The following is a 19,988-nucleotide window of genomic DNA, read 5'->3' on the forward strand; positions in this document are numbered from 1 at the left end:
CCCAGGCCATAAATAACCCAGATCTGCCACCATGGTGGGCCTAATCACCTTATTTCTTTATCTCATCTACAAATCAGGGTTGGACAACCAATCTCAACCCACGGTATCCACAAAGGATGCAGAAGAAAGGCTTCACATCATCTAGCCAAAACAACGTATCAGGGCCTCAAATGAAAACACTGTGGATGTCCTTATCCCGCTCCTCTTCTACCACTAGTTTTAGCTAAGGCATAGCCACATTTTCTTGTGTTATCGGAATAAAAAAATCCAGACACATGGTCTGAAAACAGAGGAAACTATTTCACACCAGGACTGTCTTTAGGAGATGACACATGGCTGCCCACAGTAACATTGGGGGGGGGGGAGCCATTGCCTGACATCTTTTTTCACCAGCTCTGAAGCATCTCCATCCTGCCTCCCTCCTCCCACCTGAAGGTCCACCTTCAGTTTTTGGTTACGCATCCTTGATGGAAGCTTTCCCGTCTCCTCTGAGAGAAGGAAGATTTCTCAGGCTCCAAAGTTGCAGGACAGGAGCACACAGACCCTCCCTCTCCCTCCTGCCCTCCATCCCAAATTGTTTAAAAGCTGTTATCTTCCATCACATGGAGTACAACAGCCCCTTGGTGAGTCACCACACTAATGTGGGGGAAAGAACCACAAAAGGGCAAAGGCCCCCCCCAGGAAAAGCCCTCAGACTCCATAAAGCTCTTGTATACACAGCAACCCAGCAACCACCTCCAGGCTCTCAGGGCCCTTGGCTCTGTCTAAACACCTGCTTCAGGGCCCAGTGGCCCACTCACTGGGGTCAGGAAGGAAATTCCCCACTGGCAGCTTAGCCATTCAGATGCCTTAATGAAAACTTCAGTGTTACCCTAGAAGCAATTATCAATGACCATCATAGCAACTGGTGCATAGATAGTACCTGGGAGAAAGGAACCAAGCAGGGCCGACTTATCACCTGTCAAGCTGCTCCAGGGTCCTCCTCCTCACTTGCCTGACATGTAATTGGCACCCCTTGAGTCCATAAACCACCATGGAAACTTTCAAAATACCAACTCCCACAGAGGAACCTGGCCAGTGTGAAGCAGCCCACAAGGCTCCATCTCTAACTTCTCAGTTTCCACAAATGGTCTGAATCTGGAAACCACATTTACAGCCAAAGATTGGCTGTTTCTCACGGAGCAGTTCACTTAGGCCAATTGGCATTGGCCTCACACATCACTGTGCTTGCCCATGTGGACGGAAAAGGGGCCACATGTTATACCCGACAAGCTCAGGAGACTGAAAATAACCAGAGGGTGGTGTGAACATAAAAATTCTTAACTAACGTGGGCCATGGAGGAAGTCACATCTCTGAGCTTCCTCATTAAGTTAATCTGTGCCTTTTCAATGGGCCTGTTCTTTGTCTTTTTGTACCTAAGATAACATCATTAATCCTTTTTCTGGAACAGAGCTGGAAACTGCAAAATTCCTCATTATCATGCTTGTCTCCTGATTACCATCTCTATGTGCTGTAAAGAGCGAACTGTTAGCTATCCTGCACCCACCTGTGTGGGAGGAGTACCTGTCTCTCCAATGTACTTTTACCCAATCCCAAAGATTTCCCCGTTTTGCTTTCTCCCACCCCCTTAATCTATCACCAGTGGATTTCATGTAACCTTCCTCCTTTGATTTCATGTATAAAATAAACTGCAAACTGCCATTTTGCGGAGCATTTTCTCAATCCATTGAGATTTTGCTTCCCGGCAATTGTCAACAGTTTGGCTCAAATAAACTCTTATAAGTTTTCTCTTAGGCTGGATGTTTTTCATCAACACCCACAACCACTCCACCAGTCTCCTCAGCAGCCTCCCTATCTTCTTGACCCCGTTCTACCTTCCTTCATAACCTCCCCCTCCACCTGTACGGTTATTACATACGCAAGGGTCGATTATTCTCAGGTCCTAGGGAGATGGTACAGGGTAGTTATAAAGAGCTCAGGCTCTGGGCTCTGAAGAACATGATTCAAATCTCATCCTTGCTTCTGTTTGATCAGGAGCAAGTTCATCTCTGAACTTCAGGTTCGTCAGCTGTAAAACCCACCTGGGGGGGGGGGTTGTGAGGATTAAATGTAATTGCGCACTTCAGGCGCTTAGAAAACTTGGCACAAAGTAAGACACCCTCCCCACCCTCAAGGAATTATGGGTCTGGTGGAGATTTTTGCTAGTTTAACCTGATCCAGCACTGCTTACTTACTTAATCTGCTGACAAATCACAGGTCTCCTTTGCATTTGGTTTGATGCTTTGTGTTAAGAAAAGAGTTTTCTCTCTCCCATGCTCCCTGTGCTTCTCATACATGGCAGGCTACACACAGAGCATTTGGAGCACCCTGCTCCCCTGGAAACTGAGCTGAAACCGGAAGCAAGATTTGCTCTAAAGGTCAGAGGAAGGGGATGGAGACTCAAGATAAATATACCAATGCTGTATATTCATTACCTGCAAACCCAGCTAGGCTGGCACCAGATGGGTAACCTGGCCTACCAGGCTGGGCAGAATCAGTGAGAGGCACCGACTGAGGTCAGATGTGTAAGCAGAAACCCTGAGGCTCCAGGTTGACGAAACTCTCTAGCTGCCAGACTGTTAGACTGTGAGCAATCATGACAGGTAGGTATGTTATATAGAAGAAGGGGCAGAACAGCCAAGGGGAAAGGTGGTACAAATGGTAAGAGAGAAGCAAAGAAGGACTTCTGTGTGCCCTGCAGTTAGACATCCATACCTATTTACTTGCCCCTTGTCAGCTTTCCCTTCCCCCTTCCGAGAACGACAGGATGCCATCCTGGAAGATAGGGTTCAATTCAATTTATGAGATTGCCGTAATCCAGCAGGTCAGAGAGGGACTCTGATCCTCAATATGGGTTTTGAACAATCATCACAGTCAGTTATGGCCAAGGGATTTCGGGAAACATAAAGGTACTCATTCTAAGAGCTTGCCCCCATCAACATAAGACTGCATTATTCAAGGAGCTCAGAGGGCAACACGGCCAGCAAACAATAACGGGACCACCTTGTGCTAAATGGTGGCTAACAAAACAATTCCCAGCTAGACCACTGAAAGAACAGTGCAAGGCTCTGGCCTCTACCCCACCACCCAGTTCACACAGAATAGCAAGAATTAATTGCTTCAAATACCATTCAGAGTATGTATCTCCCAGGTTCCAGAGCCTACAATGGCTCCCCATTGAGTTGAATCCTCTTTATATATAAAGCACACTGTCTATAAGATTTCAATGCATCTTTGATGGCTGACAGAGTAATTGAAATTCAAGTTCTTCCACATAAATCATAGTTTATCAGCTCATCACCTCTCCACCCTCATTTTTCCACGTCCCTCATCAAGACCACACTTGGTCATCCATCCCCATCTTCAAGCCAAAACACCCAAACTGCTTTCACCAATAGGCATTAGTCCCCATTCAAAATCCAGCCCCACAGAAAGTAGATTCCAGGTTGTCTAGGGCTAGAGGCATGAGGAATATGGGGATTAAGGGTGATATATAAAGGATACAGGTTTCTTTTTGAGGTCATGAAAATGTTCCAAAATTGACTGTGGTGATGGCTGCACATTTTTGTAAATATACTAAAAGCCATTGAATTGTATACTTAGAGTGAATTGGGGCCGGCCGAGTTGCTCAGCTGGTTAAGAGCTTGCTTGGGAGCACCAGTTCTGAGCAGCAGGGCTGCGGTTTCTATCCCACATTGAGGGCCAGTGACACTGGCCCTCTAAGATGCTGAACAACAGCTCGACCTGGAGCTGGGCTACTGTGAGTCGCAGGCGACGGCATAGGCTGCAGTGGGGCTGCAGTGGGTTGCCTTGAGCTATGTGAGCGGCCGGCAGCCGGTGTGAGCTGCTGGGAGCCACTGTGAGCTGCTGGGAGCCACTGTGAGCGGCCGACCAATGACGGGCGACCGATTGCCTCACCTGGGAAGAGCACAATGATCATACAAACATGGGCAAGTGAAGCAACGTCCTCCACAACTAGACTGAAGAACAAAAACAGCAATTTGTCTACCTGTCTGTTCCCCTTCCCCGATTCCCCAACGCTGTTCCCCTCCCCCCAATTCCCCAATAAAAATCTTTAAAAAAAAAAAAAAGAGTGAATTGTATGGTATGTATATTATATCTCAATAAAAAAAAAAAACAGAAGAAAAAAAACAACAACCTCAGCTCTGGACTCATCTCGTCAAGGAAATTTTTCCTGACTCACGAATAAAGAGAACTCCATTCCAAACACTACAGAAATAAGTCATTAATTCACTCATTATTAATTGATTCATCAAAACATCTATGGCTCACCATGCAAGGCCAGTGAAGATACAAAGATGAACCAGACAAGATTGGACTTAGAGTAATTCAGGGCTGTATCGCTGAGTCCTTGGATCCCAAAACCATGCTAAAAACATCATTTTCTCCACTTCTTTCTTCCCAAGGTTAAGGAGAAGAAAGGGGTCTCATGATCCTCTTTGTATTTTCAACTTTGAAACAGTTAAAATCCACAAGCTGTGGCATTCTCAGCCCCTTGCCTTCTACTACATCAGAGAGAATTCCATCACAGGCCTAAAGGTGCTTTTCTCTGTATATGGAGAGGTAGATTTGTGGTTGGGAATGTAATGAGGAAAGACGCCACACTGGGCCTGGTATGCTAATCTCCCCTAATCCAAGCCAGAGCAGTCATTTTCCAATCATCGTTTCCAAATATGTAATGTGTGAGGAGTCCCAGGTGTGGCTCCAGGCCACGTGAGTCTATAACTTCCTACTCTCAAGCACACACCCACTCCACGTGAGATACAGAACAATGACAATAGTCCTTCACCCCCACACAGCAAGGGGAAATTTATAAAACATTTTCACGTGTATTACTGGAGACTTCCCATTAACCTACAGACACCCCTTCCACAGATGGAGAAAGTGAGACACATAGAGGTGAAGTGAGGTGTTCGAGATTCCACAGCTAATAAATGATAGAACTCTACTGCCTCTAAATGCCACCTCCTTCTCAGGGAAATTTTGTTGGCGTCTAACTCTTGATGGCTTCTTTTCTTTCTTCTATTTCCAAGGCCTACAAATGACGGGATTGTGTTTTAGCCACAATCCAGACAGATTCCAACAGGAGGCAGTATATCAGTGATTAAGAGTAGAGATTTGAGTCAGAGAAATTTGGGCTTGAATTCAGTCTGTTTTTTTCTACATATATGCTTATATTCTTCTAATGCAACAAACCACCATTTAAAAGAACTGACTTAAACTACTCCTAGGAAGTGAAAATCCTTCCTGATTTTTAAGAGTACATTCCCTGCTCCTATAAAAATGGGGATTCCACTGCACCCTTAGACAACTCTCAAAACCAGAGAAGCCTTCCTTCAATCTAACCAAATCCACACCATCCCCACCCTGGTCAGCAATTTTGTCCTCCGTCTCCATGGCAGAATCTCAAGGTCAAAAGAGGGTCTCTTTTGGGGTCTTTCACATTTGAAAAGAAAGCTGACAAACCATAATGAACTCTTTTAGTTCAAGATGAGCTCCCACCAAGAGTGCCCTCTACTCTGTGGAAAAGGCAGCAGGATGTAGTATTAGACAAAAAAAAAAATTGTTATCCCCAGGTCCACAAAAAGTCCCAGAACAAAAGCTCTACCTCTGCACCTGTAGAGAGAACCACATCCAGTCACTGCACCCAGAAAAGAGAAACCCTAGACGGCTTTGAATGCTCGTCCTCTGCATGAACCGGCTGATTCACAATGTCCCCCCAAAGACACATAGCTCACCCTGTTCCTATGCCTTTGCCCAGACTGTTTCCCTTTCCTGATCACATGCCCCGACCTCATACTTTTCCTACCATTTTCTACTGCTTATCTGGTATTTGTCCCGGTTTGAGTATCTTCCTTCCACAAGTCTTTCTCCTCTTTTCTTGTACAATCATTACCATGTGGCAGACATAGTATATGTCTTCCAATGGCTCCATCTCTTCAATACGAATGAAACTCATGTCTTCATTTCTCATCCAAGTCTCCTTGCATCCTTCAACTTCCACATCCCCTCATCCTACCCAGCCCCCGCTCCTTCCTCCTGGAGCACGTCACAAGCTGGTACCAGACTGAGCTCACAAGAACATTCAACAAGTACTTGTTAAATTGAAACACATGAAATTGAATAGATTGGGAGGAGTCCCAGAGAAGCTGGCCAATCTCTCAGTTGCCCCACACAACAGCACAGACCACTGTTAAGAGACAGGGCCCTAGAGTCTGAAAGTAAATGGATGGGGTCCATGGCATCAGTGAACCAATGAGGACTGTCCCCTCCATCTGGCTATGGACTTGGCTCAAACACAAGTCCTGGCCAACGCTGTGTGGAGCTGTCCTACCTACCATGTTCTATACTGATTCCCTGCATAGGGAAAGCCAACTTCCCCCATTACGCAGGTGCCACGTTGACCCACACAAAAAAGTTGCTGGCACACACCATAGTGGCACGGACCAGGCCTAGCTAGATATCTAACGGCCCTCTGGGGTAGGAAATGTAGCTCACTCAACACGAAAACTCCACCACCTCTTCTAGACATGTGGGCCAGGAAAGGCAACCTTGTAAGGCCAAAAATAAAATAATAAAAACAGAAATGGAATATAGAAATATAACTCTAAGTGGAGAAGCCACTTCATCTCTCCCGCCTTCTGCTATCTCCATCTGTAAAATGGGAATAATAGTAATATCTACCTCAAAGAGTTTTTGTGAGGATTAAATTTGGAGATAGTGAAATGGTTACCATAATGACCTGCACTCGATAGAGGCACAATAATATTACCTGCTATGGCCTTTATTATTCATTTGGCTGTGAGGATCAAATGAGATGAAATGCAGTGTGAAGCCCCTTGCAAATGTATTACATATACATTAAAATCACTGGCCCCTACCCATGGGTTGGGGAGGTGGGTGACAAGAGTGCAAGCTCAAGTGTCACTAGCCCTTGTGCCGGGTGCCGCAGTGCCTGAAGCCCCTGGGGGTGAAGGGCTCCTGCATTCCTTCGAAATTTCCGCTAGGGTGCCCTGGGCCCCGGACGGCTCTGGGGAGCGGGGGTGGGTGGGGTGGGGGGGAACAAGAGAAGAAAGGCCGGTGGCAGAACTGAGACGTACCTGCTTTCACTGCACTCCTTCCGCTCCCTCACCCTCAGCCACTTGCGGAGGAGGAAGCGTTTTCGGCGCGGGGAAGCGCTGGGTGTGGAGCAGTTGGACCACGGGGTGTCCTCGTCGCTGGAGGGCGTGATTTCGATGGCGGGCAGCTGCAGGAACTCCTTGCCAGGAGCCAAGACGCCGGGCAGGTCCCGGGCCAGCCCGGCCTCTAGGCTCTGCTCGTGCACGTTCTTTGTGCGATGCATCTTGAAGCGCCGGCGGCGGAGCGTGGGGGTCGACGAGCTGGACCAGACCGGGCTGCCCTCGGGCGCGCCCTGCGGCCCGGCCACCTGCAGGGCGGGCAGCTGCAGGTTCTCCATCAGGTTGGCCGCCGGCATGGGTTCCCGTCGCCGCTCCGCTCCCGCTGGCCGCGTCCTGCTCCCCCCCTCGCCCAGGGCACTCGGCCCGCTCACGTTGGGTAACGCTCGCGGCTCGAGCTGCAGGAAGATCAAGTTCCTCTCCGGAGCGCCGCGGGGAGAGAGTGCCAGGGCCCGTGGCGCGGCTAGGCGCGCGGCCGCCGGGAGGCTAACTTTTCCGCGCGTCGGTCCTCCGGCCGGCCGCGCCTGCCAGCCACCCGGTCGCCCTCCTGGGGCTCCCCGCGCGCGCCTGCTTGTTTTTCTATCGCGGCTCTCCCTCGCTCGCTGGCGTCTGTGCCTTAGCGGGACTCGGCAGCCCGGGGCCCCAGGGGGCGGCTCAGCAAACTCTCAGCGGTTTGCGTGCGGTAGACCAGGCTGGGGAGCTGGCTTGGTGCTGCAGGGAGGCAGAGAGCAGGAGGAAGAGGCAGAGGTGGGAGGAGAATGGGGGGGGGGGAGAGAGAGAGGCAGAGACAGAGAGAAACTATGGATAAAAACAAAACGAAAAAAAAAATGGGGGGAGGGGGGCGGTGAGAGGAGGTCATATCTGTCCAGAAAGGGCAGGCACTGGCAGCTACAGCTAGTGTAACTGTACACGGACTCCCTTGGGAGGGGCTCTACCTCCGAGTTAAGGCTGCTCCAATCAGCCTAATGAAATAGGAGCACAAACCAAACTTTCTCAAAGCGACGATTGGCCAGGCAGCTCTCATTAATCTCACTCCCTGCTTTTCCTGGGGGAAAGCGGGGTGGGTAGGCGGAAGGGAGGAATCAGGGAATTCAGTCCACCCTCTCCAAGGCCACCCATGATACACGGTTGAGGGAAAACTAGGGGACTTTTCCCGTTGGATCTCTTCTAAGAAAGGTGCCTTCATTGAACTATCTGGGGTGCAGGTGGGGGCACAGGAAGCCTGGGCATAGTCAGAGGGAGACAGCAAGTTTCCTGGAGGCCACTTCCAAAATGACAAGCGGGGAATAGAGAACAGTTCTTCTGTGGAATACGCTGAGACAGCAGACATGACATACCAAGGAAAGACAGACATAGGATCTCAGAGACACAGAACACACAGGCCAGTAAGGAAAAGGGACTGATCCCTGTAATCTGGAGCAACCCTGTCAATACCATAGCCCCATCCCAAGCAAAGAATCAAATTACAGGGTGTGCATCCAGAGACAAAGCATCCAGCAAAGCCCCAGGGAGCAGAGGGTGTGCCCTTTGTGTTCCTGGGCGGTGATTTGATTCCTGCTTCAACCTACAAAGGGCATGGACTGGGTCACGAAGTCTAGTATGTCTCAAGTCATGGAACCTGGAAATTTTGGGTCAGTCCTGTAGTGTCCCAAACTATGCTGACGCCCCTCACTCCATATACCCAGGTACTGCTCTGACAGATTGGCCCTGGAAGTAATTCACCCTACTGAGCGCTCTGTGTCGGGATTGAGTCTACACCAGCCTAGCTCCTACAACAGAGGTTATATCTATCACCCATTCTCCTCCCTCCCAGCCCAGTGCATTTGCCTCTCTGGAAAGTCCTGCAAATGAGAACTAAAGTAGAGACCCTAGCATTTCAAATAGACCTGGAAGAGCACAAAAGAATGCACCATTAAGTCCACAATCTGATTCACCTACTCTTCTCTGCTCCTCTGTGAGTCTAATTTCCGATTGGGGGCCAGTGCCCAGTTTCTCTGCCAGTAAGATGTTCGTGGGAATATTTCACAACTGTTCCAAAGCTGAGGAAAAAACACATCCCTAAAGATCACAAGAACTCATTACAAGAAAAATATGTTCCTGCAGTTTAGCAAGACATCACATGTGACAGCTGACCATGGGTCCATCCTGCCCTGCAATGACACATGGAGGAGAGCTCAAGGCAACTTGACATTACACAACCTCCACAAAGATGGGGAAGCTGAGGGGAGTACTTTTTGCTCAGGGGAGAAAGATACTGGGGCCTAAAAGCCAAGGCTTTTGGGTGGACAGATAAGCCACCCATAAATGACTCCAGGAACATCAAGTCCATCTTATTTCTGAGTCTCCACATCCGGCCACTGGCTTCCTCAAGGGTGGTTTAGTATCATTCTATTTTAAGTCCCGGATGTGGCACAGAAAGGAGAAACCCCTACCCATCAGGTGTCAGACCTGGCAAGAAGCAGGACACTTCTTCCAGCTCCAGGAATGACGAACAGGCTGGGCCATCAGTCCCAACTTCAGGGTCCAGAGCTAAACCAAGCCACCACAGATAGGCTTACGACCTTGGATTTTTCCTCCAAGGACAGGGGCTCTGCAGGGGATCTGATAACTTCCCAGGTCAAGGAACCTGCCTGTAGAAGGAGACATGAAGGGAATCTGGGATGCTACTTTCACTTGGAAGCTAAAAACAAAACAAATTTTTAAAACTGGGAAGGTCCACAATACAGGGGCCAAAAGATTCAATGGATATTTTGGGGAAAGGGAGATTCACAGGGGAGCAGGCCCCACTGAAGTCTATGGTGAGCACTCCGAATTTAAATGTATGGCTCTTAAAAGAAGGAAGAGTCGCCAGCTCTGTCTTCCCACACACTTCAGCCCCTTTTTCCACCCACAATAGATTCTGCACCTAAAATCTAAAATCCTATGAGATTTCACTTAAGCTTAGGGCACAGCAGTAGTGGACAATGATTTATTTCCATTTCACATGGCCCGAGGAAAAACCTTCTCCAAACTAAATCTGAAATGGTTACACTTGGCTGAGAAGCAAATACCCAGAGTACCCCAAGTCTCTTAACACTGCCCTTGCTCACTTCCACCTACAGTCCCTTCTTTGCGCTAAGCCGTAACTTTTTCATCCATTAAAACCCTATTCAAAACACAAACCCCAGCTGTTTTGGTTCACTTTTTCCTATGGCACTGTCAAGTAAGATGATGATAAAAGGGACACTGCTTTGAAAAATGCAATGCCCTACAACTGTGAGCCATCATTACTGTTAAGACTATAAGGACCTTGAGGGAAGAACTAAGTTTCTCCTTCCTTTGATTCTCTCCAGTGTTCTGTATGTTTTATTTGTATAGTAACTTTTACACTTTTGTAAATGGCTTTCATATGTAATATTTTATCTTCCCAGCAACCTAGGAGTGATGTAGGACTGTATCTAAGGTCATAGATAAGTAACAATTACAGTAACCAATGACAAAGCCAGAACTTGAACTGGGTCTTCCAAAGCTAGTTAGAAGCCACCAAAGTCTCATCAAATGCATTAGCTCTGGAAAGCAGGTCCCCTGTAGCTCGAGCCCTCACTTTAGTTTGGTGTATCACGAAATGATGCGTCAATTATTTTACAAGTGGGGAAATGGAAGTGCAAAGTTTTGAAAAACTATTTCCCAAAGCAACTGGTGTGAGGGAGTCAGGATCCAAGAGTTTCCAGGGCCTGCTTCAGAATCTCAGCCACTGCATTCTTCTCCAAGTTTCTCCCCACCTCTCTCCCATATTTAGCTCTCAGCAGACTTCCTGGTTCTCTGGGAAACTAACCTCACCTCTGGTCTCCCAGACAGGTGGTAGCCAGCACAACCTGGTCTTCCCTTCCCCCACCCGGCTGCCAGGCCTCTGACTTAAATGCAAGGAGCTCATATTACCAAGCAACTGTTGTTTATTCTCAGCTGTTAAGGTTCCCTTTCCCTACAGATACAAGACACCCAACACCTGTCTATTACTTCTGGAGACACATAAACTACGTAAGTCCATTATTCAGCCAAAACTTCCAGGAGGTGTGGACAGAAAAGGGCCACAGGTTAAACCTGACAAGCTCAGGAGATTGAAAATAACCACATAGGATGGCGTGAGCATAAAAACTTTTGTAATCAAGTGGGCCATGGTGGGAAGTCACATCTTTAGCTTCCTTCATAAATTTGGTCTGTGCTTTTACAGTGGGCCTGTCTATTTTTCTGCACCTAAGACAACATCTTTAATCCTTTTTCCAGACCAGAGCTAAAAACTGCAAATTTCTCATTATTATGCTTATCTCCTGATTACCATCCCTTTGTGCTGTAAAAAGCTAATTTAGCTAACCTGCAGCCACCTATGTAAAGGAAGTACCTGTCTCTCCAATTTACTTTCATCCAATCCCAGAGGTTTCCCTGCTTTGCTCTCTCCCCCACCCCCTTAATCTGTCACCAATGGATTTCATGTACCGGTCCTCCTTTGATTTTATATATATAATAAGCTGCAAACCGCCATTTTGCAGAGCGTTTTCTCAATCCGTTGAGATTTTGCTTCCCGGCAATTGTTGACAGTTTGGCTCAGATAAACTCCTGTAAGTTTTCTCTTAGGCTGGATGTTTTTCGTTAACAGAGGGAACGTAAGTGAAAACTAGCAGCTGTGAAGCTAGGTTTCTCCTTGGTGCCCATCCACTGTGAGTGTGAGGTGAAAGGGGCAAGCCCCCACCAACCCATCTGCCCAGGAAGGCAACTCTCAAGAGCACAGACAGGAGTGTCCCCTCCAACACTGGTGCCATAAGACAGACAATTCTCCCAACCCCCACGGTTAGGATGCACAGTCCCTGTCCTACACAACATTCAGAATGGCCAAGGTCTGGCCCACATTCCAGGTAAGAAAGCTGGCAGTGGGCAGACGTGAAGTGGAACTTGTTGCTATCTGGGACACAGGAAATGTGAACAATGCTGTGGGAGCAATGTTATTAACTGCCTTCAAATACAAAATGAAGGATGGCCAGATATTATTCTCTGTTGCTGAGCAAGAGGAAATGAGTTTGTGTGGAGCTCAGTGTGAGAGATTCAGGTTAGATGATAAACATTTACTGAGTGTAAGGCCAGTTAAGGACTGAAATGTATGACCCAGGATGGTTAGAGAGTGACTTCCTCTGCACATCTTTAAAGGTAACGAGCCTAGTTAGAGGCAGTAACAGGAAAGAGATTATCTCTTAAAGGCCCAGTCCCTACCCTGCCATTATGGGTCTGTAAGATCCAGATTTTCTTTCTCTTAAAAAAAAAAAAAATTTACTTATGCCTCAAACAAAGTTTATTTGAACTGACACATTTCTGGTTCCAGACATTTTGATTATTGGATACTAAGCACCTCCCTGAAACCCACAAGAAGCGTTAAGATCTTCCACAGTGAAAGGTAAATACAGGGATCAATCACTAGGGTGGTGATGGGGCAAGAGACTCGACATAGGGAGTAGGGGGCAAGAGAAAGAATTGGAGACAATAAGCTTGAACGCCTCCCATGGTATCTCATTTCTGTTACTTCCGCTAATCCCTCCCTTATTTCCCCATGGAGGAGCAAGCTACTGAAGAGGTCAGAGAAAAGCATACTGAGTTTGTGTGGCTATAGGAGGGTGGAGGATGCTGGTGAAACACAGTTGGTTGGCCAGCATGTCCAGCTTCTCCGTCTGAGGAAGAGGGAGAAAAAAATGCTTCAGGACTTTCATGGAGTCACAGTTCCTGAGGACAGAGGACTGATGAAACCTGTCAGCAGTGGGGAATGCACAAGTTTGCCAGAGCATTTCCGCTAGCCTTCGGCAGGGGCCCGGGTGAGCAATGACGTCACCTCAGAAGGACTCTCATTAGATAAGCCTCCCTGGTTTAATTGCTCATCAAAAGGCTTAGGAGTCAAAGAAGAATGTTTGCACATTGGGCTGCCCCTGTTCTTGACACCAAGATACCAAGGTACAGACCAACATCATCGCTTGTCCTCTAAATATTACAAGGACAGTCTTTGTGCAAGGAAGAAAGGTAGCATGCTCTGAGTATTCTGCTGCTGTCCTCGGAAAATTCCCCAAATACTATCTGCACTACCCACTACTGATTACGTACACAGACCCAAAGGCATGCTACCTGAGCCTCAGACCCCTTTCTACCATTTACTAGCTGTTTGATTTGGAGCTAATTTATTTAACTTCTCTGTGCCTCAGTTTCCTCATCTGTAAAATCTCCCTCCTGGGGCTGTTGTGAGCATTGGAACAGTGTGGCACACTAAGAACAGTGCTTGGTTCATAGGAAGTGCTCTGTAAGTGTTAGTCTTTGTTATATCTAATTAAGTCTCCTTTACAACACCCTTGTTAGGGAACAGGACCATTCGTGTTGATTTCCAATTCAGTTTAATTCAACAAGAAATTGTTAAGCTTGATCGTTATATGAACCTCCTTTCTCAGTAAGTACCAGGGATACATCAAAACAAATAAGACACAGTGTGTGCATTGGAGCACACAGTCTAGCAAGGCAGAATTAGTGCAAAATATAAATGCAAATGAGGTGTAAGTGAAAAGATTGATAAATTTTAACTACAGGGAAACAGGTGATCTAGGCAGGCTGTATGGAGGAATTGATATTTAAGACTTACAATATGAATTTCAGTAGAAAAGAAGAATAGGGCATTGTAGAATAAAGGAACAGTTTGAGTCAAGGCCCTGAGGCATAGAAACTCATGGAGGGTTTTTGAAAATAGGGAGAGAGAAGTCAGGTCATGTGGAAAGACACAAGAGGAGATGAGGCTGGACTAATGTGAGGGTCAGAGTGTGGTGAGTGTTAAAAGTTTAGATTTTATTCTTTAGACAAGGGAATGCTACTCAAGGATTTTTTAGGGGGGAGGGGCAGGGGCAGTTACATTGTAGACCTCTATTTGAAGAATGTCAATTCTGGTGACAGTCTGAAATACGTAGGGGAGAAGCAAAAGATAGGACACACAGAGGCCAATTTGGAGACTGTTATTCAATCAGTCCATGTTTCTGGAGTATCGACTATATGCATGGCAAACAGTTCAGGTAAGAGATAGAGAAAATCAGAAATAGGGCAGGAGAAAAATGTGGAATGAGAGAGGTGGGCAAGGCAAAGTAAAGCCCTATGAAGATTTATTCAGAGGTGTGGATTAGAAAAAAAAAACAAGAATGAGTAAGGATTGGGAAGTCAAGGGAAGAAAAGAGCCAATTTATTGAATGACTACTGCAAGCCAGGAACTGAGCTCTGTGCTACACGCACCAAGTCCCATTTGACCCTCCCCAACCATCCTGAGGAATAGATATCAAAAGCTCCATTTGAGGAAGAGAGATTTTAAAAGGTGACTTGCCCAAGTTTGCCCAGCTAGCAAGTGGAAGATGAGCACAAATTTAGACTAGGGTCTTTAAAACTTTAAAACTCCGATGCCAAATGCTGTCCTGAAGTCAGGCAGGAGGAAGACGGATATGTGGAAAAAAAGGTGCCACATGTTAAACCTGACAAACTCAGGAAACTGAAAATAACCACAAAAGATGATGTGAACGTAAAAAAAAAAAAAATCATAACTAAGATGTGCCATGGCGGGAAGTCATATCTTTAGCCTGAAGCTTCCTTCACTCAATCTTCACCTTAAGTGAGCCTGTCTATTGTCTTTTTGCACCTAAGATGACATCCTTGAAATATCAGTAAATCCCCTTTTCCAGACCAGAGCAGGAAATTATAGAATCCCTCATTATTATGCTTGTCTCCTGATTACTATTTCTATGTGCTGTAAAAAGTGAACTGTTAACTGTCCTGTACCCACCTGTGTGAAAGAAGTATCTGTCTCTCCAATTTACTTTTATCCAATCCCAGAGATTTCCCCTCTCTGCTTTCTCCCACCCCCTTAATCTACCACCAGTGAATTTCATGTAACCCTCCTCCTTTGATTCTGTGTACAAAATAAACTGCAAACCACCATTTTGCAGAGCATTTTCTCAATCCGTTGAGATTTTGCTTCCCGGTAATTGTCAGTTTGGCTCAAACAAACTCTTATAAGCTTTCTCTTAGGCTGGTTGTTTTTTCGTCGACAGATATAATTCTATTAGATTTTGTAATTAGGTCATTGATGACTTCAGAGAGAACAATTTCAGTAGAGTGACAAAAAAAAGCAATTGCCGTAGGTTAAAGGGTAAGTAGGGAATGAATAAATGGAGGCTGCTAGATTAAACTGCCCCCAGAAGTCAGGAATTAAAAGGAATGAGAGACATCTATTCACTCTCAAATAAGTATTGAGCATCTACTATGTGTTAAACAGTCTTGTAGGACCTGGAGTTAGATTGTGAAATGTTATGCACATGTGTGTGTATCTTTTATTGTTATTAGTTGTATGTTTTGAAGGAACAAAATGTGACTGTGTGATTATGCCATTTAAAATGAAATTCTGCCTATATCTGCTAAGAAAATTGAAGCTTTGTTGTGTACCTGGTAATCTATTAAATCAATCAAAAAGTATTTAATATGCCCAGACTCTAAGCACACCATAATACTGGGCACTCTAAAAGAGTTTCTGTAAAACTATTCATTTATTCCTAAAAATAATTTTTGAATGCCTATCAAAAATGAACCTGGCCTCAGTTCTTTCAAATATGGGGGGAGAGGGGGAGGCAGAAAACCAATCCAAGACCTACAATTTGGTAAGAAAATCCACTTCAATAGAAGTGCATGTACCAAATGCAGTGTGAGCCCAGAGGAGAGAGATCTTGATCTAAAGAGAGCTTCACAAAGGAAACAGGAGCTATCCAAGGTTAAAGGTTAGCAGACGAGGAGTTTTCCGGGTACACCAAGGGGGTCATGTTTCCAGGCAGAGGGACCACATGTGCAAAGGCACTGACTGGTAAAAGACAGCATGTATTCTTGGAATTACAAAAAGAACAGTTTGACTGGATCATAATGTTCAGTTGAGTGAGGGATGAAAGCAAGAGATAATATTTACTATTAATCTTCTTTCATTCACCCATTCAACATATATTTATTGAGCAGGCTGTGATATGGGTGATGGAAAACAGGGGGGTACACAAAAGCAAGTCTGTGCCCTGGAGGAATTTACATCCTGGTGATCACAAAATTTCAGAATGATGGAAGAGAGAATTCAAAGATCTGGTCCAACCATCACTTTATCTCCACTGTTCATTCTGTTTTTGAGATTAGAAAATGGAGGCACAGGGACTTTTTTTTATTTTTCACAGATTTTAACTAAAATCACATACCCGAAAGACGAGGCTTCATAGATGATAAAGGGCATGATCAAAGACCAAGACTCAGAGTTGGAAGCTTAACTTACTCAAAGTGAATGGCTCCAAAGCTCTAGGAAATGATTCCCTGAGCCTTTTATTTCTGACTGGAGCTTAGACTATTCCACTTCCCATAAATCAGAAAAGTATCCACTTTTCACAAGCAAACTAACCAGGATCCAGAGAGTCTGAGGTGCTTTGAGCAGAATGTTCCTAATTGCTTCTAGGGTTGAGCAGACCAGTGGTAACTTACTACCCTGAGATACAATGCTGAAACTATTGGGTTGTCAGAAAAGTCATGACGTACTTTTTCTATGTTTTTTGTTGCAAAAATGCATCATGACTTTTCCGACAACCCAATATAAAAATTGCCCAGTTTGTTCTGATTAGATAAAACAGCAAGTTTCCCAAGCACCAGGGGGAATATTAATTTTCACATACCATTTCAAACAAAAAATGGGAATTGTTTTCTTATGACATAGGAACTAAAGAAGGCTGGGCTCAGAGGAGGATTTTCAATGTGGCCTCTGTAATGCAGCTCTGGACAACCCTTCCCCCCGCACCTGAGTGGTTCATTTTTGCATCCAGAGGGAGTAACTATAAATAATTCATTCCTGTAAAATTTTGCATTTGGCGTGAGCTCTTGCATTGATGAAAATCACACTGCCAAATGTCCCCACTTTTCAGGAATAGTCTATTTGCCTCAGCCCTGGCTGCACTCTGCCCTCAAGCTGTCCTTAGTGGCAAGTGCCAAGGCTTACCTTCTCCCAGCTCTCCTCTAGGAGCTGAAATTGGACCATTGCCCTCACAATTCACCTTAATTCATTGACTGCATGGCATTTTAATACCCTGAAATTGGGATATGGGGGTCGGTTATGCTGAGTGATCTCTAAGCTCTCTATTGCAACTCTGAGTCTATAAACTGGAAAGGCCTATTTTGCTTTAAGCAATCCTGGTGTATGAAAATGCAGATTTTTAAAACATATGAGTTGGAATGATCATTCATATAATACAAATAATTTGTTTTGCAAAAAGGATTCATTAAAATAGATTGTTCCTTTACATGTATGAACATTTTTATCCAATTGATCAACTTGAATAAGGCAGACTCTATGAGGAGGCCACCTGTTGAATAACTTAGAATGTCCAAATTAACATGAAATGTCATGACACATTGAGAGGCCTTTTTTCTCTGTATTTTCAGGAAAAGAAAGCATGTCATTTCCCATACCTTCAACCACTCCCTTGATGTAAGCTGGTACTTTTGGGAGACATGTTAACTCTGACAGAAAATTCTATGAGCAGTAGACCTTTCTTCCATGACAGAATTATAGGTCTGGAAGAAACATTAGATATTTAGTCCAGTGTCTATCCTTCTCCCACCCTGTCCCATGTTCACAGATGAAAAACTGAGGCACGAGCAAGATAAATCTTAGCTCAAGGTCATAAGGCTGGAACTGAAACTGCTTTCTGTAAATCAAACATCTTTTGGTCAAATTCTACCTTAATTACTTACAGTATTATTTTGGAATTATTATTTCAGCCTCAAAGAGTAATTTTAAAAACCAGCGGCACCAAGGAGTCCAAACCCTCATTCTGCTTTTGTCTGCACACATTCTTTATGCATCTAATTCCCTCATAAGCCACCACAGAGCAGGAAGTTAATCAAACACAAATACCTCACTAGAACTAATCCTAACATGTAGACATTCAGACTTGCACAAAAGATATAACAGACTGGTTATTTGCTTTTGGAAAGGCCTTTTTTCCTTTACACAAATAGAATCCCTTTATATGGGGAATTCCCCTAATGCATTTTAACTATTACTTGATTTATACACAACTTTGGAATATCATCACTACTTAATAAAAGTATATTTATCAATAATCAACTTCCATGCTCTTACCATTTCAGTTCAAAGCTAATATATAATAATGAGAACTGGAACCAAATGAAAAATCTACTTTAGTCAGGCATAGATTAGAAATGTCCCAAAGTCCTAAACATTTTCAGATTCACCTATGATTCCTTGATCCAAGCACCATATTTTCTCAAGTAAGCCTCATTAAAAATCTTATGAGGCAAGTGTCACTTCCCTCATTTTAGAGTTGAGGAAACTGTGGCCCAGATTGATTAAGAACTTTAGGCATCAAGTTGTGGTTCAAAGCCAGGTATTCTGCGTCCAAAACCAGAGTTTTCTCCACTCTACTCTATTTCTCATTTTCAACTTCCTGTAAAACATATTTTCAGCTACATTCCAAATGGTTCCCTCTGTCACTTTTTGTGGAGACTTTTATTTGATTTGCATTTGGTAAATAAATTAATAGTCTGCAAACTGATATACTTTGTTTCCCTGTTTAATTCAGTCAGTTTCTATTTGTTCCCTAACTAAAACATGCCACAAAGTTAATATTAATTTTCTTGGGAGCTCCTATTAAATACTAAATTTTTTTATTGTTAGTTTCAGGTGTACAGAACAATGCAATAGTTATCCTTTTCACCCTCACAAAGTAACAACCCCCCTCTCCCCCTCTATTGCCCTCCCCTCCTCATATCATGCTTATCTATTACAATTCCATTGACTCCATTCCCACTCTCTACTCCATGTCCCGTGACTATATGTATATATCATTATAGTTGATGAATACTAAATATTTTGAAAAGAAACACTATTCCAAATATTTAGAGCTCACTTGTTAGAAATACTTGCAAGAAATACTTTTTATGGCATGTTCAGGCCATCTAAGCAGTTTCTCATTTGTGACAAATAATGTCAATGTAGTTCTTGTTTCCTAATTTGTACCTAAGTGTCTCTGACACTTCTTACCTGCCAGGAAGTCAACCTGTAGATATGAGGGAGTCTGCAGGGCTCTGCAAGTGCTGGTGCCTCGAGGCGGCTCCTATTATTCAGGTTTGTCCACACACTGCTCTAAGCAGTCCCTTCAAGCACACAAAAGAGGAAATGCTGAACTCTTACCAACGGGGCAGCCCAGGCTCCACTAAGTTGGTTTGCTTCAAGTGAGGCTTGCCACCCTCTGCTAAAATGGTAGCTTAGTGAACACTAAAAGACCTTTAAAAATAGCTTCTCTGTGGTCTTCAGATTCTGATTTAGCTCCCAAGGTAGATGGAACTTGTTTCCAGGATGTAGAAAGGCAATGGTTTAAATCTTGCTAGTCAGAACAAAGTCTCGTTCTTGAAGGCATGCTCATATGATCCCATTATGTGCAAGTTCGCTCTTGCACCCATGGAACTTGGAACCAGGACGGGCATTAGGCTCCAGCCCCACCATAATCAAATCCCTACCGCTGAACTCAAAGAACAACCAGTCAGCATGCATTGGTCCCACTGTCCTGAATCCCACTAAGATACTGAAAATCTAGTTTCCTCTACTTTCTCTCTCTCTCTCTCTCTCTCTCTCTCTCTCTCTCTCTCTCTCTCTCTCTCTCTCTCACACACACACACAC

The 19,988-nt window shown here is 44.8% G+C and overlaps 1 protein-coding gene across 11 annotated transcripts in view; it reads right to left on the minus strand.

The window, feature by feature from the left end:
- Positions 1-19,988, minus strand: part of GRAMD1B (GRAM domain containing 1B) — a 253,091-nt gene that overhangs the window by 174,991 nt on the left and 58,112 nt on the right. For 4 of the 11 annotated variants that reach the window (XM_019628333.1, XM_019628334.1, XM_019628331.1 and 1 more), the window contains exon 1: positions 7,162-7,958. The exons of 1 other annotated variant lie outside the window; for it this stretch is intronic. In XM_019628333.1, the coding sequence (XP_019483878.1) occupies positions 7,162-7,535 (374 nt within the window). In that variant the 5' untranslated portion in view covers positions 7,536-7,958. Of the gene's footprint in view, positions 1-7,161; positions 7,961-19,988 lie in introns of those variants that run through there. 6 more of the 11 variants (XM_019628338.1, XM_019628337.1, XM_019628336.1 and 3 more) reach the window with 4 other exon arrangements.

Source organism: Hipposideros armiger, unplaced genomic scaffold (genome assembly GCF_001890085.2).
Source record: "Hipposideros armiger isolate ML-2016 unplaced genomic scaffold, ASM189008v1 scaffold_781, whole genome shotgun sequence".
In the NCBI taxonomy this organism is placed as follows: Eukaryota; Metazoa; Chordata; class Mammalia; order Chiroptera; family Hipposideridae; genus Hipposideros; species Hipposideros armiger.